Source organism: Bos indicus, chromosome 9, assembly GCF_029378745.1.
Source record: "Bos indicus isolate NIAB-ARS_2022 breed Sahiwal x Tharparkar chromosome 9, NIAB-ARS_B.indTharparkar_mat_pri_1.0, whole genome shotgun sequence".
Classification (NCBI taxonomy): Eukaryota; Metazoa; Chordata; class Mammalia; order Artiodactyla; family Bovidae; genus Bos; species Bos indicus.
Genome location: NC_091768.1, coordinates 48358653 through 48383578, shown reverse-complemented (window position 1 = coordinate 48383578; position 24926 = coordinate 48358653). Strand labels below are relative to the sequence as shown.

Genomic DNA, 24926 nt, shown 5'->3' with positions numbered 1-24926 from the left:
CCAACTAAATAGACATGAATTTGACCAAATTCCAGGAGATAAGAGGACAGAGGAGCCTGGAATGCTGCAGTCCATGGGGTTGCAAAGAGTTGGACACAACTTAGTGACTGAACAACAATTGAGATTAATAACAGTACGAAAAGGAAAATTACAATAAATGATTTTCCCAGCTTGAATCATTGTCCAAAGATCATGTTGTATATTTCACTTTCAAAATACATTTAGAATCCATCTACTTCCCTCCACATGCTTTGCTATAATTATAACAAGGAGACCCTTCACCTGGGTACTACATTGGAGATATACAAATTTATTTATAACTGGCAATAAAATTAATAGATTTTTTAAAGGATATGTAACTATGATATGATTTACCATTGGAAATGGTTTGACTTTACTTATCTTGTACTCTGAGACTTAGCTATATTTTAGGAAAGACCAGTTTCAGATGGAACAAAAACATGACTAATGGCAATAGATATTAAGAAATATTCAGGTGGTTCTTAGAATATGATATCAAAAAGATTCTGTTTAGAGCAAAAACAGTTAGGAGGGTTTTACACAAATAGGTTTGAACTGAGTTGATGACAGTACATGATAATGGTTCATTTCCATTGCAAAATGAGCTATCTAAAGGCCATTAAAAAAACACTTAGACTTTAAAAACAATTCCTTCCAAGAAACTGTGTACAATAATAAGTACAATAATAAAATTGCTTTATTTTACCACCTGATTGAATTTTCTTACTGAATGTTCTTTGTGACAACTATGTACATCATGAGCTTTCCAAGAAAAAAAAAAAATCAATCTCTTGCTATTATATTTTGTTTGTTATTTAAATGGATTTTTAAAAATTTTCATCTAAATAGAAACGTTAAACTAAAATCATAATTGTGTACGTCTCTTGCCCTTTGTGTAGCATCAGAATTTCCTATCTATTCTGGTTATTTTTCTGATAGTCTCCTAAATGTGATATTTAATATATTAAAATAGAACTTAGAGAATAGAATGTTCTATCTTCTCAGTGCAAAGGCCTAATAAATCCATATTGAAATGTGGCTGTTTTATTAATATCATATTAATCTAGAAAAAACACAAAGATCAAACTAAGCCTCAGCATGCTTTTAGAATAAAATTAGCCCCCTTAGGGACAATCTTGAGAAAGAAAAGTGGCTATCAAGAGCCATCTTATGGAATATATGTTTGCCAGTTTCTACAAAACTAAAAATTTATATAAATAGCATAAATCAAGATGACCCATATTTGCAAACCTGTAAAAGTTTGAACAGAGAAGGCAATGGCACCTCACTCCAGTGCTCTTGCTTAGAAAATCCCATGGATGGAGGAGCCTGATAGGCTGCAATCCATGGGATCGCTAAGAGTTGGACACGACTGAGCGACTTCACTTTCACTTTTCACTTTCATGCATTGAAGAAGGAAATGGCAACCCACTCCAGTGTTCTTGCCTGGAGAATCCCAGGGACGGGGGAGCCTGGTGGGCTGCCGTCTATGGGGTCTCACAGAGTCGGACACGACTGAAGTGACTTAGCATAGTATAGCAAAAGTTTGAATTCATTATATTTTACTATCAAATAAAGATTCAACTTCTAAAATCTGTGCTTTCTGAATATTCACTACTTGCATTTTTACCCACTGGTAGAGGAACTGCTATCAACAATCCATAGACTTCTTGCTAAAAACTCAAATATTTTGATAATATATGGAAAGAGTGAGGATTAGTAGTGAGACTGTGCCTGTCTGAGTTTACAAACATATAACCTCAGATATGCAGATGACACCACCCTTATGGCAGAAAGTGAGGAGGAACTAAAAAGCCTCTTGATGAAAGTGAAAGTGGAGAGTGAAAAAGTTGGCTTAATGCTCAACATTCAGAAAACGAAGATCATGGCATCTGGTCCCATCACTTCATGGGAAATAGATGGGGAAACAGTGGAAACAGTGTCAGACTTTATTTTGGGGGGCTCCAAAATCACTGCAGATGGTGACTGCAGCCGTGAAATTAAAAGACACTTACTCCTTGGAAGCAAAGTTATGACCAACCTAGATAGCATGTTCAAAAGCAGAGACATTACTTTGCCAACAAAGGTTCGTCTAGACAAGGCTATGGTTTTTCCTGTGGTCATGTATGGATGTGAGAGTTGGACTGTGAAGAAAGCTGAGCACCGAAAAATTGATGCTTTTGAACTGTGGTGTTGGAGAAGACTCTTGAGAGTCCCTTGGATTGCAAGGAGATCCAACCAGTCCATTCTGAAGGAGATCAGTCCTGGGATTTCTTTAGAAGGAATGATGCTAAAGCTGAAACTCCAGTCCTTTGGCCACCTCATGCGAAGAGTTGACTCATTGGAAAAGACTCTGATGCTGGGAGGGACTGGGGGCAAGAGAAGGGGACAACAGAGGATGAGATGGCTGGATGGCATCACTGACTCGATGGACGTGAGTCTGAGTGAACTCCGGGAGTTGGTGTTGGACAGGGAGGCCTGGCGTGCTGCGATTCATGGGGTCGCAAAGAGTCGGACACGACTGAACGACTGATCTGATCTGATCTGATGTTCCAGAAAGAGAACATGTTTCAAAGTGCATTTAAAGAAACTTTTTTGTACAATATATATATATATTTAAAGAAAGAGTGGTAATTTCTGCATAAAATTTTACTGTTGATCTTTGTCTTGTCAGAAGAATCATTAACCCCCTCTGAAAAGATATCTGAATGGATTTACAGTCCAAAATTTATCTAAATCTGAAAATCTACATTAGATCACTGAGGATTTTTTTTTTTTTTGTAAACACCTAATGCATAGCATTTGCTTCCCTGGTAGCTCAGACAGTAAAGCATCTGCCTACAATGCGGGATTCCCAGGTTCGATCCCTGGGTCAGGAAGATCCCCTGGAGAAGGAAATGGCAACCCGCTCCAGTATTCTTGCCTGGAAAATCCCATGGACTGAGGAGCCTGGTAGGCTACAGTCGATAGGGTTGCAAAGAGTGGGACACGACTGAGCAACTTCACATAATGCATAGCAGCTTTTATCTTTCTCTCTTTGATGACTCTTGGTACATACACCTTGGTCTCCATGGCAACAATGACCCCTAACTTTCCTAGGAGCTAAGATTTCTTTTTCCTGTCTTTAGGAAAGCAGTGATAATGATGATGTTGACCAACAATCTCTACACCTGTGGTAAATGTGTCATTTGCTTCTTGAAAAGCAAAAATTGATCCTAGGAAGGACCCAAACTTAGTGTCTGTCTTTGAAGATGTTTACTGTTTAATTTGTCTGAGTTATACAAAGAATCATTACATGCCAAATTTCATAACTGTACTGATATTTTTCAGTTTGTGTCAGTGTATTTATAGTTATTATTTTGCTTCATAACTGTTGCAGAGTTGGACACAACTGAAGCAATTTAGCAAATAGCATGCATATGTACTAAACATAATTATAATGCATTGATTTGAGTTCAAAGTCATCTCTGAAGTACTTTTTTATCCTTGCAAAACAATGACCCTTAATTGAATATTATCACAGTTATATTTGAGTAAATTCATTGATTCAAATTGTATTTTAAAAATCAAAAGTATCACCTGTCTCTTAACTCTTTAATTATGTTTAGACTTTGTCTTAAACAAAAATAAAAATCAGTGGTGAAAAAAAATCCATGTTTAGATTATTCAGCCCTTTCTGTAAGATCATTATATACTCATTGATTTCCTGTTCTCATATTAATGCTATAGTTCTCAAATGGTGAAATTCCAGACTTATGTTAACTGGTTGATAGACAGTTTTAGAAAAGTCATTAACTGAGGAGTTCTTTGCATTGTGTTACTGTTTTTGTTTAGTCACTAAGCCATGTCCAACTTTCTTGTGACGCTATGGACTGTAGCCCACCAGGCTCCTCTGTCCATGGCCTTTCCCAGGCAAGAATATTGGAGTGGGTTCCCTTTTCCTTCTCTAGGGCATCTGCCTGATCCAGGGATTGAACCAGTGTCTCCAGCAATTGCAGGTGGATTCTTTATCGCTGAGCCATTGGGAAGCCCTAACACTGGAAGGGGTGAAGTAAATGAAGGCAAAAACTGTCTACCTGTTAATAGTAGTGAAGTCGCTCAGTCATGTCCGACTCTTTGCAACCCCATGGACTGTAGCCTACCAGGCTCCTCAGTCCATGGAATTTTCCAGGCAAGAGTACTGGAGTGGGTTGCCATTTCCTTCTCCAATTACCTACCTGTTAATACATAGTAAGAAAACTGCTATGTTGAAAAAACTCAGTGCCCACTATTCATGTTCCATGTAGGCTTGAGAAACCTGAGTTTGCAAGTTATCTAGAAAGAATAGATGCACTAGTTAACAGAGAAATATACAGCCCACCAATTACATTGGTGCTTCCCTGGTAGCTCAGTGGTAAAGAACCAGCCTGCAAATGCAGGAGACACAGGTTTGGTCTCTGCATGTTTGTGTGTGTGTCTGTGTGTGTGTGAGAGAGAGAATATGTAAATATATATATATATGTACATATATAATAATTATATATGTATTTATATATATATATATATAAAATCTATTTATCTATTTATCTGTGATGAACAGTTAGATTGCTTCCATGTCTTGACAATTGTACATAATGCTTCGGTGAACACTGAGGTGCATTTATCTTTTTGAATTAGTGTTTTCTGTTTTGTTTTTTTTGGTCTTTTTTTTTTTTTGATATATACCAAGGAGCAAAATTGCTCATTCTATGGTAGTTGTATTTTTAGTTTTTTTGAGAAAGTTCCATAGCTTTTCCACAGTAGCTGTACCAATTTACATTCCCACCAAAGTGTACAAGAATTCTCTTTTCTCCACATCCTCACCAACATTTGTTATTTGTGTTCTTTGTGATGATAGCAGTTCTGACAGGTATGAGTTGGTATCTCACTGTGGTTTTGATTTGCATTTCCAAGATGATTAGTGATGTTGAGCATCTTTTCATATACTTGTTGGTCATCTGCATTTCTTCTTTGGAAAAATGTCTGTTCAGTTCTTCTGCCCAGTTTTTATTTGGGTTATTTATTTTCCTGATTTTGAATTGAACATGCTATTTAAGGAACCCTGATGGCTCAGCAGGTAAAGAATCCACCTGCAACGTTGGAGACATGGGTTTAATACCTGGGTCGGGAGTCCCTAGAGAAGAGAATGGCAACCCACTCTAGTATTCTTGCCTGGAGATTTCCATGGATAGAGGAGGCTGGCAGGCTACAGTCCATGGGGTCACAAAGAGTCAGACATGACTGAGAACTAACACTTATATATGTCGCATATATATTAACTACCCTTATTGGTCATATCATTTGCAAATATTTTCTTCCATTCAGTAGGTTGTCTTTTTGTTTTGTTGATAATTTTGTTTCCTTTTCTATGAAAAATATTTTAATTAGGACTCATTTGTTTTTACTTTTATTCCCTTTGCTTTAGGAGACAGATCCAAAAATATATTGCTATGTTTATGTCAAAGATTGTTCTACCTATTTTTTCCTCTAGGAGTTGTATGGTTTCTGGTCTTGTATATAGGTCTTTAGTCTATTTTAATTTATTTTTATGTATGGTGTTAGAGAATGTTCTAATATCATTCTTTTATAAATCAGGAAGAATTTTTTTTTTAAAGCAACCTTATTTTTTGATAGAGACTCCACATTGTGCTAAGACTGTATATAATGTACAGTGTGGTTTCTCATGATCACCAAACAGGCCTTTAGAAAATTGCCAGTTATGCTCTTTGCTCAAGACATATTTGTCTAAAATTAAGTAAAAATTATGTATAATCAGAGAAGTTTTCCTTTTTATATTGTTCTGTGATGAAAAACTGTATCATTCTTTTTCTTATTCCCCAACATCCATGACTATAGCAAATGCCAAGAGGAGAGTGTAAATAGAATTTTAATAGATTCTATGATGCCAAATGTTTTTTAGTAGATAAATTATTTCTTAACCTTAAATGAGCTTGACTTCATATATAACTAATATTTTACACCCTGCTGGAAGTGTTTGTTTTGTTTCTACCTGAGAAAGTTTTTGGTATACTTGTCAAAAATTAATATTTCAAATTCCACAGACAATTAAAAAACCTGTCCCACTGATTCTGCTCACAAGGAAAGTACTAACATACATGTTTAGAAGAAATGTCAAAATGCTAATTACAGATGAGGCAAACAATTATATATCTCAGGAGAGGAAAGAAAACATTATCTCAGCCAAAGGAGTAATATAAAGTACAAAACAAAGAAAATTTATGCTGAGAAAACTGTCAGAAACAAAGATAAATAAGTAAAGCATCAACTAATTAATGAGATACTCAGATAAATAACTTTAAAATCATCTGAATATAAATGTTTTTCTAAAAAAAAATAAATAAATGTTTTTCTACATGAGAAAATAAATCAAAGCAACAAAAGATAAAATGTAGTTTACCACACAAAATTATATGAAGAATTTTTTTTAAATCCTGAGAAATATAAAAAGTAAAGCACATTGTGTATATATAAAATTCTTATGAATATATATTTTAACATGATGGGTGGGAGGGAGGTTCAGAGGGAAGGTATATATGCATGCATACACCTGATTCACTCCATTGTGCAGTAGAAACTACGCAATTTATACAATTGCTTTATATAATATTGTAAAGCAATTATACTTCAATTAAAAAAGAAATGAAGAACCCATTGTATATCAGAAAAAAAGTAGAAAATGAATTGTGAGGAAGTTTTATTATGCTATATATGGTCAGGTGGATCATAATGAACACAGTAATAGTTTTGAAAAGCTATATAGCAACATGTACTAACAATCTTGACTCATTTTTATTTTTTGGGGGGCTTAGTAATTCCAATTCTAGGAATCTGTTTTTAAAATACTAAAATATGTGGGCAAATATTTGTAAATAACTGTGTTTTACTAAAGACTTATTTTTAAAATTTATTTTTTAATTGAAGGATAATTGCTTTACAGAATTTTGTGATTTTCTGTCAAGCATCAACAGCCTTAGGTAAACTGTGATATGTTTATATAATGTTCCTATTTTATAATCATTAAAATTTTGAATGTAATTAATTTTTAATACCAGAAGAAAATACTCATAATAGTATGGAAATAGGATATATTAATTTATATAATAATTTTGCCGGGAGAAATATCAGTAACCTCAGAGAGGCAGATGACACCACCCTTATGGCAGAAAGTGAAGAGGAACTCAAAAGCCTCTTGATGAAAGTGAAAGTGGAGAGTGAAAAAGTTGACTTAAAGCTCAGCATTCAGAAAACGAAGATCATGGCATCTGGTCCCATCACTTCATGGGAAATAGATGGGGAAACAGTGGAAACAGTGTCAGACTTTATTTTTGGGGGCTCTAAAATCACTGCAGATGGTGACTGCAGCCATGAAATTAAAAGATACTTACTCCTTGGAAGGAAAGTTATGACCAACCTAGATAGCATATTCAAAAGCAGAGACATTACTTTGCCAACAAAGGTTCGTCTAGACAAGGCTATGGTTTTTCCTGTGGTCATGTATGGATGTGAGAGTTGGACTATGAAGAAGGCTGAGCACCGAAAAATTGATGCTTTTGAACTGTGGTGTTGGAGAAGACTCTTGAGAGTCCCTTGGACTGCAAGGAGATCCAGCCAGTCCATTCTGAAGGAGACCAGCCCTGGGATTTCTTTGGAAGGAATGATGCTAAAGCTGAAACTCCAGTGCTTTGGCCACCTCATGCAAAGAGTTGACTCATTGGAAAAGACTCTGATGCTGGGAGGGATTGGGGGCAGGAGGAGAAGGGGATGACAGAGGATGAGATGGCTGGATGGCATCACTGACTCGATGGACATGAGTCTGAGTGAACTCCGGGTGTTGGTGATGGACAGGAAGGCCTGGTGTGCTGCGATTCATGGGGTCACAAAGAGTCGGACAGGACTGAGCGACTGAAGTGAACTGAACTGTAGCCCACTTATAAACACATTGGGACTCCCTCGTGTCTCAGATGGTAAAGTGTCTGCCTACAGTGCGGGAGACCCGGGTTTGATCCCTGGGTTGGGAAGATCCTCTGAAGAAGGAAATGGCAACCTACTCCAGTACTCTTGCCTGTAAAATCCCATGGACAGAGTAGCCTGTTGGGCTACAGTCCATGGGGTTGCAAAGAGTCGGACACGACTGAGGAACTTCACTATATAACACATTACAGTGTTTATCACTTGATCCTCACAATAGCTCTTTGAGGTAGACAAAGTTATATCCCCATTTATAGATGAGGAAATTGAGTCGGAGAAAAGTAATGTGCTCCAGTCCCCTGGTGATAATTGTGGAGATGTAATAGGATCCTGGTGATCTGACACACCCTTCCGAGTCTGGGAGATTACCTACAAGACTGTATTGGAAATTATGTAAGGAAAATACATATAAAGATAAAAGAATTAAAGAAAATACATTAAATCATTAGCTATGATTGACATGGGTATGTGCTTAGCTTCAAAGTTTAAATTGACGTTCTCCTTTCTATTTGTATGTTTTATAATTTGATATCAATAATATACATTCTTTTTATGAAGAAGAGCAAATTTAAGAACTATTCAGAACATAAAACAGAAAAATGAGTAATACTATGATTTTCTATTGTTCTTTGTGATTTTTGAAGTACTTTTGTATTACTTCTATCTAATTTTATGCTTATAAGTAAAGTGAACTTATGACTTATCCAAACCATGACATTTTAAATTGTAAAGAGGGTTGCTATACCACGAAGATAACTGTAAACTTGAAGTATTCACATAAACCAACAGATAGACTCACTCTATTTAACATAACTCTTTGAGGTCAAGAGTACTTAGATATCTTTATTACATTTTGAAACTGAAAATAATGTTAAATGACTTGATTGAATAATATAATGAAAAAATTATGGTTCTGAAGATACATCGCAAGAAAAAGGATTGTCTTGATTTAGTCTATGGCTCTTGTGATTAAAACAAAACAAAAAGCCCCACTGGTGGCAATTTCTTCAATCAACAGAAATTTTTGAATCATATAGTTCTAAGAGACTTAAAAATCGGGGAATCACACAAAATTTTATTTGATTTAAATTGTTATGCCACTGAAATTTCTGAAATATTCTAATATTCTATGTAGAAACCTGAGACTTATAAAGAGGGATACCTAATATTTGTGATTATAGGTGATCATGGATTCATGAGCCAGAACCCCTTCATCCAAAGAGTGCTAGAAAAACAACCAATAGAAAATGAACCTAGATTAGTAGGTTTAGATGAGTAAACATTTAGCTAATTTATTTTTTGTAAGTGTAATCCTGGAAGATAACAGTAAGTGAAATGGACAATGTTTTGTATTAGTGATTTGTTAGAAAGTTGAAAAACTTAGTAGTCAAGCTTGTCATTAGGCAGATGACACTGGGCAAATGATGCCTGCCAGTGCTTTGCTAACAGAATTATGTCTGAAAAAATCTAACTATTTAGCCAACAGTGGGGAAAGAAAAAGACAATTAAATCTAAGGGACAAATGTGTAATAGGTATTAATCATAGATCAGGATCAGAAAAGTACCAGTCACTGCAAAATACAGTCTGCAGATGTCTATTTAGCCAACAGGGCATTTTTGTTTGGGTTTGTTTTTTTTTAGTGATTTTGAATTTGAAACAATTTAAGCAGGTCAGCAGGAATTCTAGGTTTGACCTCCCTTCTGTCCTCCACCCAGGTCCTCAGCAGGGCCTCTTCTAACTCTGGTGATGCCTTGTTAGAGATTTGAAAAAAGTACTTATTCTGGGTGTGCAGCCCAAGGCACACAGCAGAGCAGGTTGGGTTAGTGGGCCGCAGTTACTTTTCTGCCTTGAGATGTTTTTGAGATTTAGAAACTTTACATTTTAGCCTAGAAATTCTTACTACTGGCTTATGCCCTTTCACTTTACACATTGATATTACCCGTCTGGCCCCTGAAAACCTTTCATTATTGAATCGAAATTGTAATTAGTCTCTTTATGACATCAAGGTAGTCACAGTTTTAAAGTAATTTAATTGACCAGTATGTAATTTACTTTGGAAAGAATGCTGAATCAAGATTGTTTTCTTTTTTCCCCTTATTGTATTATTTGACTTTTTTGTTTTATTGACAAAAATACCAGAAATATATAGTTTTAGGTGGTAAGAAGAAAATTAAGTATTAGAAAATATGACAAGATTTTTTTACATTATTAAATACATTTACATTGAATCCCCAAATGAGTTGTTGAAAAAAAATACATGGGGGTCTATATTTATATACAACTATTAGAATGACATTTGTTTTTATGAAGAACAGAAATTGTTAACATTTCTACTCTTGTACTACTCCAATTAAAGGAAGATAAACACCTTAAAAAGTTACTGATAAAGCTATACAAATGGAGAGATCCAAAAGAGCACATATAGTAAAATGTAAAGAAAATAGAAAAGATAATAACATTTAATTTGGATTTAAACCAATGAGATCTTTATTAGCATATTTAGGTAGGGGGTTCATCTGGTAAAGAATCTGCCTGCAATGTGGAAGACTTGGGTTTGATTGCTGGGTTGGGAAGATCCCCTGGAGAAGGGAAAGGCTACCCACTCCAGTATTCTGGCCTGGAGAATTCCATGGACTCTGTAACCCATGGGGTCACAAAGAGTTGGACGTGACTGAGTGACTTTCACTTTCACTTTCAAATCAATGTCACTTTAAAAATAATTTAATTTACAGGCAGTTCCCAACTTATGATTTTTTGGCTTTATAATGGTGATAATGCAAAAGTGATGCATATTCAGTAGAGACCATACTTCGAATTTTGATCTTTTTTTCCTGAGCAGGTGATGTGTAGTATGACAATTTCTTATAATGCTGGCAGCTCATTGAGCTGCAGCTCCCAGTCAGCCACTCCATCACTGGGATAACCAACCAGTACCATTACAACCATCCTGTTGGACATACAACCAGTGTGTTTTTCACTTTCAATACCGTATTCTATAAATTATATGATATATTCAGCACTTTATATAAAACAAGGTTTCTGTTAGATGATTTTGCCCAACTACCCCACTCCAGTGTTCTTGCCTGGAAAATCCCATGGATTGAGGAGCCTGGTAGGCTGTAGTCCATGGGGTCGCTAAGGGTCGGACATGACTGAGTGACTTCACTTTCACTTTTCACTTTCATGCTTCAGAGAAGGAAATGGCAACCCACTCCAGTGTTCTTGCCTGGAGAATCCCAGGGACGGGGGAGCCTGGTGGGCTTCCATCTAAGGGGTCGCACAGAGTTAGACAAGACTGAAGTGACTTAGCAGCAGGCTAATATAAGTGTTCTGAGCATGTTTAAGGTAGGCGGGGCCAAGCTAGGATGTTTGGTAGGTTGTTATAGTGAATGCATTTTTGACTTAATATTTCAACTTATGATGGGTTCATCTGTAATTGAGAAAGCTCTTTATGTACAAAATTTTATATTAAAATAAATGAATAATTTATAGCTTTGTTTGGGTAATTGGCTAGGGACATAAGAAAGACAAATTTCACTACTGGTGACTCCCAGGTTTGAGAGGGTGAGGAAAAGTTAATGCTGATGAAAACACTGACTCTGTGTCTCCTTTGCTTCTGCTCTCTGTTAGTGGGCACTATTATTACATGGCATGCAGTAGTGCAGATATGTAAACCACTTATGTAACTACTGTATGTAAACCAATCTACATATACAGTTGTATCTTATGCTTTTATGTATCTCCAGAGGTCATTTTATAAACTGTGTTCACTGAGTATAATATATCTGAACACAGCATTTGGCTTAAACTTTCAGAGGGCATTATTAATATTAGGTGCAGTATTACAGTACAGTGATGGTTCAAGAAGTTTGCAAAGGAGACAAGAGCCTTGAAGATGAGGAGTGTAGTGGCTGGTCATTAGAAGTCAGCAGTGACCAACTGAGAGCAATCACTGAAGGCTGTTCCTCTTATAACTACACGAGAAGTTGCAGAAGAACTCAGCCTTGACCATTCTATGGTTATTTGGCATTTGAGGCAAATTGGAAAGTTTGATAAATGGGTGCCTCGTGAGCTGGCAAAAAAAAAAAAAAAAAAAATAGTCATTTTGAAGTGTTGTCTTATCTTGAACCATTTCTTGATTGGATTGTGGCACGCAGCAAAAAGTGGATTTTATACAACAACCCACAATGACCAGCTTAGTGACTGGATTGAGAAGAAGCTCCAAAGCACTCCCCAAAGCCAAATTTGCACCAAAAAAAGGTCATGGTCACTGTTTAGTGGTTTGCTGCCAGTCCGATCCACTGCAGCTTTCTGAATCCCAGCGAAACCATTATACCTGAGAAGTATGCTCATCAGATGGATGAAATGCACCAAAACAACCACAACACCTGCAGACAGCATTGGTCAACAGAAAGGGCCCGATTCTTCTCCACAAGGCCTGACCACACATCTTATAACCAATGCTTCAAATGTTCAATGAACTGGGCTATGAAGTTTTGCCTTATCTACCATATTCACCAGGCATCTTGACAACTGACTACCACTTCTTCAAGCATCTCAACAACTTTTTGCAGGGAAAATGCTTCCACAATGAGCAGGAGGTTGAAAATGCTTTCTAAGAATTCATAGAATTCTGAAGCATGGATTTTTATGTTACAGGAATCAACCAACATATTGCTGGCAAAAATATGTTGATTGTAATGGTTCCTATTTTGATTATTAAAGATGTGTTTGAACCTGTTATAATGATTTAAAATTCATGGTCCAAAACCACAGTTACTTTTGCAACAACCTAATAGTTAAAATATACACTGAACAGAAGTGTAGTGATAGTAGAATACAAGTGAGTGTATTGTGTGTAGTGAGTGTAGTGAGTGTAGAATACAAGTGATAGTATTAGAATAGGTTATCCAGATGAGATTTTGCTGTAATCTCCTTTCTTGGAGTATTTTAAAAGCTTCAAAGGTATATTTTTAAAACTTCCAGAGGTAATTTGGGGTGTGATTTCACCTTACTGGGGGTGCTGTGAATACAAATAAATGCCCCTTTTAAGTTGCCTTTACCTATTAATTTATCCTGGATCCCCAGGTCTTGCTCTTTTAGCTTTGTCCATATAATATGGCATGTTACCATCATAATGAGAGGATAAGATAGATCCATTACTATAAAAGATATATGCTGTTAATGAGTTTCCAGCCAACTATCAAGGTATCATCAACTGTAGTTTATCTTGGTGAATGAAAGTTTGAATGGAAAATTAAGCTCCCACACTGACTGTAGAAGTGCAATGGATCATTTTGTTCTTTAATGTCACACTTCGCTGGACACACTTCACAAAGCAGTGAATCATGCTTAAAACAAGCAGCCGTTACTTCAGCAACAGCAGATAATGTAGCAGAGGTGAATAATAAGTGTTAGCAGTCTTAACTTTCTCTGCAGTGCTCTCTCCAGGTGTCTGATGGATGATTTACAGAGTACATATGCTATTTTATAGATTGGAACTTGGGATCCAGCCAGTGGCCTGAATATGACAGAAAGTCAAAAGGGAAAGGCAGCCAACATCACAGATTCCTTATCCAATCGTTCTTTGATCGTTACCACCATTTTGGTAAGTATTAGTTTTCCCATTCTTTTTAGATAAATGCAGACAAACATGGAAGTGGATAGAAAAAGACATTATAATTAGAGTAGAAATGAACAGAACGTAATATATTTTACAGTTATTTAGCAGTTGCTGTATAATGGATGAGTCAGTGTTAATTTAGTCAGTTTTATTTTGTTAGCTTTTAATGATGTAAATTATATTAATGTTTGGGCTGCTTGTGTTGCTTAATAATACAGCTTTACCTATTACTGGGAATCTTTATGTTTCTACAAAATTAGTTGCTGTTGAAAAATTGTGAATGCTAACATTTTAAAAATACATGGACAAGCAGTTATATAAATATAGTTATGTGAGGAGCTGCATGTGAACTTTACTTCTGCTTTCATTTTCATTTCCTGCAAATAAATTTCAGAGGGCATGCCATTTATTTTTGAGATTTTTTTCTATTATAATTATGTTTTAACCTTGCTTTCAATTTAGTTGTTTTCATCATGGCAAATCACTTTTACTTTACTAATCTCCCTAATGAAATCAAATGACAAGTGCTGTTTTAATTCAGAAATATTTTCACTACCAACAGAATTAAATTAATACTGATAAGCTAGATATTTTTACCCCTCTTGCAATTATATGTTTTAATTAAATCACAATAATGTTCATGTATGCCTACTATGCCATTTGCAAATAAGAATTTTAATTTTAGGACAAGCAAGGAACTTTTATATAATTTAGTAAGTACTTTCACCTACAGAATAAGTTTATCAATGTTGATTTCTCCAGGTAGCCAGTAAGAATGTGAGATTAATGTCCAAAACAAACCTCCACATACTTTTAGCATTTACATGATTTCTAAATTTGATTTATGGTAGAACATCAAGCCAGGAGGAATTCATAATCTTTTCCTTTTACTAGCAATACAGGATGTTAGATCAAAACATGTCCAAACAAAACAGCTTGGGTTAAAGACTCTTGATAATGAAGCAAGCTGGTGATCATGAAATGATGGTGATAGAAGTTCATGAGGTGTTTTTTAATAACTCCTTTGCTAAGAACTTCAGTGAATACCTGCTCCACTATATCCAAACTTCTCTGGTCCCCTTTAACTTAATTTTGTATCCCCATCTCTTTTCAAAGCTAGCTCTCAAATCCACCAGCCGTGGTCCTCAGATGGAATGTATGCACAGGATAGTACTACGTTCTTTTTCTGCCAGTATATCTTGGATCTCATAACCTGCTGCTGGAACAGTTACAGTAACAGTGTAACTTCCTCCTGCTGACAACCTTTCCCCTTTATAATATATTTCACTGTCCATTGTGAAGATCTAATTCTGTCATTCCCTGCTTCTCTGCTTATAAGTCTTTAGTGAGTCCCTGCTGCTGTGCTGCGCTCAGTCGCTTCAGTTGTGTCTGACTTTCCGCGACCCCATGGGCCGTAGCTCACCAGCCTACTACGTCCATAGGATTTTTCCAGCAAGAATACTGGGACAGATTGCCATATCCTCCTCCAGGGAATCTTCCCAACCCAGGGATTGAATCCGTGTCTCCTGTGTCTCCTGTATTGCAGACACATTCTTGTCTGAGTCCATATCGGACATTAAAAAGGTCCCCTAATCTTGACCCTGTTATTCAAAGCCTTTTACTGTCTTGTCTTCTCTCATCTTTCTATCCTCATTTCCCATTTCTCCCTTTCAGAAATCCTGTATTTTAACTGATCTAGGGTAACCAGTTAGCTCACTACTGTGATTGTGTTAGCCCCGTTCCCTTTGTTTGCAATATGTTTCTCTCCATTCCTGAAATATAGAACTTGTCAGTACTTCATATTTAAGCTTAACACTATACTATTCTTGAATTATTTCATGTGTACAATATTTCTCCAAACATCACTGACCACTGCTTTGAGAATTAGGATCTGACTAAGTCTCTTGTTTTTATACCATATATGCCTCTACAATGCTCACAAAATAAAGTGTGCTGGGCAAGGGCATCTGTCTTCAGCAACTAGCCCCTGTACTACTTTCTCAGTTCTCCCTGATACAGCCAAACTCTCAAATGCATCACTTATTTTATGGCTTCAAATCTTTGCCCACTTCGTTATGTTCTCCTGTGAAAAGTTTTTCATCCTTCCAGACCCACCTCAGTTTGCATGCACTCTGTGAAACTCTTTAATCTTTCCATTCAGTTGTGTATGTTTGGGGCAGGCAGGGAAGTGTACATGTGTATCATAATACTTTATCATTTTACTTACCATACATTACTTTTTTTAATGTTAGAAATTTTGTGTTTATCTGATCTCTATTTGGTATGAATCTATACAAGGTAAGATTATACAATCTATACAAGATTTTGGTAAGAATCTATACAAATCTAATCAAATTTTACACTTTTTAGATCTCAGTGTCAGAGAAAAGTGCCTGGGGCATAGCAGGCACTCAATAATATTTGTCAAATTAAATTTTAAAAATTGGTATTTAATTAAGCAGAAAATTAGAGAGCATAAACACTTTCCAAATGACTGTATTTAAATATTTTTTCAAGTGTGCAGGTTATTGCAAACTTCTTGTCCAAACAAAGCAGGTGATTAGACTACCCATACAATTTCTCAGTTTTGCTTGATTACTCAAGAGTTATTTTGTAAGAAGTAGTCAAATATCTTTCTCACTAATAAACAATTTTATATTTGTTCATAAACAAGTGGTATTAAATCTTAATATCAGAGCCAGAGAAAACTTTTTAAAAATTATCAGGCTTTGGATCTTGGACATTTTTTTTTTTTGATCTATAATGATGTTTGAGACATATTCCTCAGATCATTACTCCATATAACCAACATGTAAGATCAATTCTGAAATACACTATAAGCTTCAGTTCAGTTCAGCCTCTGAGTTGAGTCTGACTCTTTGCGACCCCGTGAATCGCAGCACGCCAGGCCTCCCTGTCCATCACCAACTCCCGGAGTTCACTCAGACTCACGTCCATTGAGTCAGTGATGCCATCCAGCCATCTAATCCTCTGTCATCCCCTTCTCCTCCTGCCCTGAATCCCTCCCAGCATCAGAGTCTTTTCCAATGAGTCAACTCTTCACATGAGGTAGCCAAAGCACTGGAGTTTCAGCTTTAGCATCATTCCTTCCAAAGAAATCCCAGGGCTAGTCTCCTTCAGAATGGACTGGTTGGATCTCCTTGCAGTCCAAGGGACTCTCAAGAGTCTTCTCCAACACCACAGTTCAAAAGTATCAATTCTTCAGCACTCAGCCTTCTTCACAGTCCAACTCTCTCATCCATACATGACCACTGGAAAAACCATAGCCTTGACTAGATGGACCTTTGTTGGCAAAGTAATGTTTCTGCTTTTGAATATGCTATCTAGGTTGGTCATAACTTTCCTTCCAAGGACTCTAAGCTTACATATTAATAAGTAGGTCACTTATATTTTAGACTATGTCACTGTGTTAGTTTCAAAGTGATTGTGATTTTCTTCAAAAGAAAAGGTACTTTATTATTTTATATCACTTAGTTGAAAAATCTTTTTCTGAACAGTCTGATCACTGAGTAGCCACAATTAGGAAAAGATTTGAGGAGATTATTTCCCTTATTTTTATAAGCTAGCTTGATATAATTTATTGATGCTTAACTTATATTTTTAAAGAAGTATGATCATTTGATTTATTTTATGGTTATTTTTTCCCTTTCTCTTTTCGAAAATCTCAGAGGAGATTCTAGCTATGTTGTAAATAATGATATCTTCAAAAAGAGAAGTTCATTTAATGCTTCTTGTTTGACATTTTTATTATGTGTCAAAAAAAAAAAAAAACAGTGAAATATTCTAAAATTTGACCTTATCAATGTGCTTATCATAATTAGCTCCATTTCTCTTAGATTTTATTTACTTTACTTTTTATCATTCTTTTTGTATTTAACAAATATGTACTTAATGATAATGATATACCAGGGTTTATGCTAACCACTGTATTTAATGGACAAAATAGACATGGTCTCTGCCTTTATGAAACTTAGAAAATGGTAGAATTCATAAGGAGAACTAAACACACATACACGCACACACACAGAGACATACGCCCTTGTGACTAGATATGAAAGAAAGATGCATGGCATGCTGCCTTTTACAGAATGATCAAGAATGACATGAAGGATCAGGTGTGGAAGGATGAATCAGGTTAGACTTCACTGCAGAAGGATAGAGAGCTGAAGTTTGAGAAGAAATTATCAAAGTAAAGGGAGCAGGAATGAGTATTCTCAGCAGATAAAACAACATATGCAAGGCCCTGAAGCAAGAAAGATCTTGAAAAAGTTACAAAATTCAAAGAAGACCATAATGACTGAGGCCAGTTTTCTATATGCTTCTCAGCTTCATGAAATACTGCTATATGAATATGGTTCATTACCAAAAATTAATAACACACATCTTTGGCATGCCTGCTAGGTACTTGACAATGTTCAAAGCACTACTCATCGATTTACTCATTTAATTGTCATAATAACCTTTTTTATCCATACTCTTTCACAGGTAGGAAAACTGGTATTCAGATTGTCCAAGTAACCAACTCATGACCACAGGGCTAGAAAGTAGAACAGTAGTTTTTTTAACCAATCTGTAGCCTACTTGAGGAACCAATACTGTAAAATGAAATCTCCAGTGTCCCAGCTTGGAAAAGTCTAACAGCTATAGTTTATGACCAAAATAGTATCTTGACTGAGAATTGTTCACCCAAAGAAAGTTTCTCTTCCAGAAATACCACATATGCTAAAGTACCATGATACCATTATAGGTGTGTCCCCAGACATCTAGACATTTCCTCAGGGACCGAGATTTAGGTTACTCTCGCTTGGATGCCTTGATCTTCTTGTTTCTCTCCTCTCCTAATTTGGCACTCGGTTTTTTTTCAGCTTCTTTAAACCATAATCTCAGATCTTTCTGGACAATCAAGAGTAAAGGCGCTTAACTCACTTTTTCTCTTAAAAATTGAGATTAAGCATCTTGTTTACAAATATTTTTTACACCTCTTCAACAGCATAATCTATGCCCAATACACTGAATGGGTATAGAATATAGTTATTTCATAGAAAGTGTTCATTTTCAGAAGCTCTAAACAATTTTTAAATTTGTAATTCCTTTTTTTTTTTTTAGTTTTTAATTATATGGTGCTATATAATTTGGAAATTATATAGCCTCTTCTGCAGGAGGGGGCTAGACCTAAAACTCTAGTCTACTCATGTGATCTCCTGAATGTTCCTCATATTACCTCTCTGGTTTTAGAATTTCAAATTCAGTCGTTGTTAAAATTCCCTTGCTTCTTGTATCATTACAAATGGAATTTTAAAGTATCAACCTTAGAATCACATTTTCATCTATGATGATTTCATAGATGAGCATAAATGAGCATAAAATTGTAAAATGGCTTCCCTCATGGCTCAGACGATAAATAATCCACCAGCCATGTGGGCCCTGGTTTGATCCCTGGGACAGGAAGATCTACTGGAGGAGGAAATGGCAACCCACTCCAGTTTTCTTGCCTGGAGAATTCCATGGACAGGGGGGTCTGGCAGGCTACAGTCCACGGGGTTGCAAAGACTTTGAAATGACTGAGTGACTAACACTTTCAATTATTAAAATATAAATTTATAATCACCAAAATCATAACAAAAATACTCATTCTGGATGAGATATAGAGAGCTTTTGAAGACCAATATGTGCTCTATTTTCAGCTTCTCAGCCTCATCCTGTTGTCCTTACTACCTTGGGTACACTAGCAAGGGACAGTATCAGGTGGCTGGATATTTATTTAAGTTCATAGAGGGAATGCTTATTTTCCCCTCTGTGCTCTTGGTTTTCAATTGATTTTTTCATGCCTGTTTAAATATGTTGAGTGCTTCCCACTCTGTGGCTCCTCTATAATAATTGATTTTTGTCCATCAAAAGATTACTAGCACTAAATGCCACTGTACATGTTCTTCCCCTGAATGACTAGTAGCACTTAAGCATGCCAATGACTATGAAATTTGGTTACTTTTTCAGAAAAATCACTTCTAAGGGGATTCTTTCTTCCCAGTTGCTCAATGAATTGAACAAATGTGCTTGCATCTGCAACTTAGTCTTATTTTGTATTTTCCTAGCACTTCCTAAAAAGTTGTGTATTTCAGTGCTGAGTTTACTTGCTTAGGCTTATTAAGCTTTATTGTTGGAGTACACAGCCTACAGGTGGCTTATCTGGAAGCAAACTCCCAAGAACAATGGAAAGAATCACAGTACAAAAGAGAGAAGTGACCAGATATCCCCTAAATGGTTCTGCAGTTTATTCCATCATATCAACAAAAGAAGTTTTCTAAGGCTTCACATCTGTCCCTGCAATAGGGTTTTCCCTCTGATTCTTATCTTCCCATTGTCACAGGGTGACTGCCAAGCATGTAGTTCTTCTTAGAGAGTTACTAGCATTCAGGCTTGGAAACCCAGACACTGGTGCTTTACAAAGAAAAAGGTTTTTCATTTTTATCAATCCCTATACAGTTTCTAAGCAGTTTTAATGATGTGCTCTGGAGATGGTAAGATCAACATAATTTAAGGGAGATACAGTAGATATGCATGTACAAGTACTACTTAAATGTTTATGTGAGATGAATGCCTCATTCAAACTCAGGCTGCTCATACCATATTCAAAAGCAAGCAAATCTTTTTTCATCATATTTTTGTCTTCTGTTTCAGAGATTGTGCTTTTGTTTTCATTCTTGTTTTAGTAGCTTGTTGTATTTTATTTCAAATATATTCTCATATTCTTTAGACCTCCAGATTAGCTAGATTAACATAAAACTATCAGTAGCTATATCACAGAGAAAGAAACATGTTCTTTCCCTTAATGACTAGTAGTATTTTAATGCACCAGTGACTATTTTATTTGTTTTAATGTGAAATTAGGCATACTTTTAAAAATCTTAGGGTCTCAATCTTTAAGGGCTTTGTAAGTGACCAGAACCTCATTTTTTTAGCACATAATCTCACATACACACACATACACACATCTGCTTCCTTCATCCTTCTTTATTAAATCTAATTTTAAAATGCTACCATAATAAAACCCTTAAGTGTTTTCATTATTGTTATATTCTTTTCAGTTGTCAACATATTATCAATACCGTAATTTTGTTAGAGATTATTTTATTATAAATAACATATATATTTCATATATATTTATTATAAATAACATGTATATTTCTAGAAGAAATGATTGGAGAAATATGAATTTTTGGTTCAGTTTAACCACAGAAAACCACATGGAAATGAAATAATTTTGCTTTAATTTTCTCAAAGATGTCATCACGATAGTACCTTGTAAAAATTGTAAAATCTAAATTTTAACTATGTCCTTGATCTGAGATTCAGATGTAACTACTCAGGACATATATCTAGCTTCATGTTAAAGATCAAACTCAACACGATTCAAACATCTTTCTTCAATTCAGGCCTCATTATATCTGTTTCTCCTATATTTCCAAGCTCTGTTTATGGTTCCAGTAATTTTATATTTACTCAGCCAGAGTGGATACCCTAGTCTCTTTAAATCCCATATTTATAATTTAGACATTAATAATTAATAATTTCTTTTTAGAAATTTCTTTCTAAAAAGAAAGACAGGATGAATCCATGAATGTCCTTTTCTAAGACAGTTTAACAAAGAATTGAGTCAAAGAACATTTTGAACAAGGGAGGTATGGTTTGTTCATGGGTACTGATGAATAGGATATTTATAGAGTCTGATTTGAGAGGTATTGTATCCAGATGCAACAGGAAAGAGAAGACAACGTCAAAATATCATGTATGAGATTTATCATGAATGCATTACATGTGGGGCAAAAACAATTGAGACAGGTGAACAAGGACTTCAAGGTTAAAAGCCCATGAGGCGGAGTATTAGCATTACCACAAAGCATGATAAGGATGTTGGAAAGAGAGATAATGAGTTCTATTTAGTCCTATCTGAATGGAGATGTTGGCAGTAATTTTGTGTAGTCAAATCTTGATTATTCATGTAAGGGGATAATAAATTAGATTCAGAAATGAAATGCAGTTTGGAGATTAGCTAATAAGTGCAGTCTCCCTTCCCATCAAACCATTTACTGGAAGAGCGGTGAAATGGCACATTTGATTGATTGGAGCTTTGGCTTTTCTTTTCTTCCCTCTTTCTTCTTTCACTTGTGAATTAAGCTAATGAAATATTTAATGGCTAAAATACAAATTCCAGTAGAAAGACAGTAACAACCCAGATCTCCAATCTAAACTAATCAGTCAAGTGTAAGAATTAAATAGCATACCAGTTTTTTTTTTTTTTTCTTTAATAAAATGAATGATAATCACTAAGCCAAGCCCTCCTTTAAATCCATTTTGCTCTGACAGAAGCATCCTTCCTGAAATGTTGGTGAACAGCACAACCAGCAGAACTCTAGTCCTTTTTTCTTGACAGTTCGTTTCAATCTGCTGCACTGTCAGTTACAGTTTCGGGTGGTTGAATACTACATTTCAGAGAGAAAGATATTCTTCTCACCTTTCCAAATTCTGGGAGATTTTCTATAGACATCAATTAAAAACAAAAACTCTCTAGAATGGTAATTAAGGCCAATAAAACTTAGATTTTTTGAATATTAGGTAAGTTCTCTGAAGTTATTCTTCTGCAAAGAGGTAAACACAGTTTGCAGCAGCGAAGAGTGTGATGATTGTGCCTGCAGTAGTGTAGTAAAGGGATGTGTGTGTGTCTGTGTGTTTGTGTGGTTGTGTGAGAATCAGGCATTAAAAAGCATGCCTTTCCTTAGTAGATTTTCAAAACAAAATAAAAGAATAACTTTGTAGTTTGCCTCAGAATGCACTTGAATTTTGAAAAAAAAATAAAAGGTAAATAATAAACATAATTTATTAAAAATTAAGGTAACAATTCTACCTCAATAGGCATGCTCTATATGCCTGCTGCACTATTTTGTTGTTTCTTTAAAACAAAAGCTCCAGATTATGATAGTTATTTATTTTCAATCCAGCATGTTCATGTGAAAGTGCCTTTATAATGTCTTGAGATGTCACAAGCAGGTTTGCTTCCCAGGCGAGAGAACACTGTATAAGCTCAGATGGAGACTCTCATCAGTACTCTTTGATCCTAACAAGCCAGTCATCTTTAGTATTGCCTCTTCTTGAAAACATTAAGCTGTTTTGATGGTAGCTGCTAGGGTTTTCACTTTTCCCTCCTGGTATTCTCACTTTCAATTGAGATAGCCTGTAGTGCACATTGGCTTTTGACATGCATGTTAATTAGGGATGGCAGAGTTCAGATTCTAGAAGCCATGATGAATTGAAGGAAATTTAAAGACTGGGACTCAGACAGTGGAAGATTTCTCAGCCCTACAGCAGTAAAAGCATGAGTCTGCCAAAAAAAGAAATAAATAATACTGTCCAACCAATGGACTGATAACATTCAACTGTGTAATTATTATTTATGCTTATCTGTTGCTTACAATTGTTATTGGTCATTTCTTGCCTAAAGAATGGAACATTTTTTTTGATCTGTTAGGCTTCTATGTATTTTTCCAACTACATTTAGGGTAATCTGAATTATTAAAATGTAATGAAAAAATAGTTAAGTTTATTCTTAAATAATTCCCTTAAATATGACCCCTTTCCATTTTTAAGATCAAAGTTTATTACATGCATTTATAACATTTCTTTAATTGAGCTAAGAAAAAAATAACACAATTATTTTAGAATGACTAAAATGTGGTTTAGACCAGTGGTGGTATTATTAAAAGTGACATTGTCTGCAGGCCTTAGATAATACAAGTTATAAAACCAAGTACTCAGTAAACTTCAAAGATGTTAATAATACTGGATTCTGATTAAATCTTATTGTTTTAAAGTAACAAGATGGAATTTAGAAAGATGCTAACAATAACCCTGTGTACGAGACAGCAAAAGAGACACTGATGTATAGAACAGTCTTATGGACTCTGTTGCAGAGGGAGAGGGTGGGAAGATTTGGGAGAATGGCATTGAAACATGTATAATATCATGTATGAAACGAGTTGCCAGTCCAGGTTCGATGCACGATACTGGATGCTTGGGGCTACCCAGAGGGATGGAATGGGGAGGGAGGAAGGAGGAGGGTTTAGGATGGGGAACACATGTATACCTGTGGTGGATTCATTTTGATATTTGGCAAAACTAATACAATTTGTAAAGTTTAAAAATAAAATAAAATTAAAAAAAAAATATGAGCCAAATAACAAGTTTAGCTGATTTCATGATTACCAGATAAAAAGGGTAAGGAAGACAATGCCTTTAATCAAAAAGGATTTTCTGACTTAAAGGCAAATACAAGTCCTATTTTTTTAGGTTTACCTACACCAGTTCTCAATTCCTATCAATCAGACGTTTTCTTCTATATTCTTCAGCATGTCAAGCTACAGCTTTAAGTTCAGGATTCCTGATGAAAACACAGACCTGGCCTGATCTGTATGCTTGCTAACAAATGCTGCTCAATCTTCATAGTCTTGTATGGCGATTACACATTTATAATGGTATATAATATTCCTTCCGTGCCTGCCACTACAGAGGAGAAAGTCTAATTTTAATTACTCCCCAATATTTACTCAATGGATAATCATCATCAGATTAACTTTTAGTCATGCAATGTGTAATTAAAAATGTAAATCAATAAAATGTAATTGTGGCTGGCTACATTAACACTTTTAAAAACAGTTTAATAACAATTGGATGAAAAGAGCCATTTTTTGGTGTTTATATTTAACAGAGTTGTAAGGGTTCTTTTCTATTATAGAAAAGCTATAATAACATACATTGAGTTGAACTGTCTGATTAAAAAAAATGTGCAATAGGTAGTTTTATATAAAAGAAACTGTGCATTAAATAGCTCACAATTTTTAACTTCACAAATCCTAACTTCCCTAGGATTTGTGGTCCCCTTTTTTGTACCCCCTGCCATGAAAATAGGCTAGGATCTTTGAAGACTGTTTCCTGAAAGATCATCTTTTCTTCTCCTTTTCTGGAATGTAGATTCCAATTCTGGCAAGTCTTTCCATTTAGTTCAGTTCAGTCGCTCAGTCGTGTCCGACTCTTTGTGACCCCATGGACTGCAGCACTCCAGGCCTCCCTGTCCATCGGCAACTCCCAGAGTTTACTCAAACTCATGTCCATTGAGTCAGTGATGCTATCCAACCATCTCATCGTCTATCATCCCCTTCTCCTAGCACTTTCAATCTTGCCCAGCATCAGAGTCTTTTAAGA

General features: G+C 35.6%; 1 protein-coding gene across 8 annotated transcripts in view; it reads left to right on the top strand.

Annotated features, from left to right (window-relative positions):
• Window positions 1–24926, top strand: part of GRIK2 (glutamate ionotropic receptor kainate type subunit 2) — a 733346-nt gene that overhangs the window by 478354 nt on the left and 230066 nt on the right. For all 8 annotated transcript variants that reach the window (XM_070796035.1, XM_070796030.1, XM_070796031.1 and 5 more), the window contains one exon: window positions 13524–13637. In XM_070796035.1, the coding sequence (XP_070652136.1) occupies window positions 13524–13637 (114 nt within the window). The remainder of the gene's footprint in view (window positions 1–13523; window positions 13638–24926) is intronic.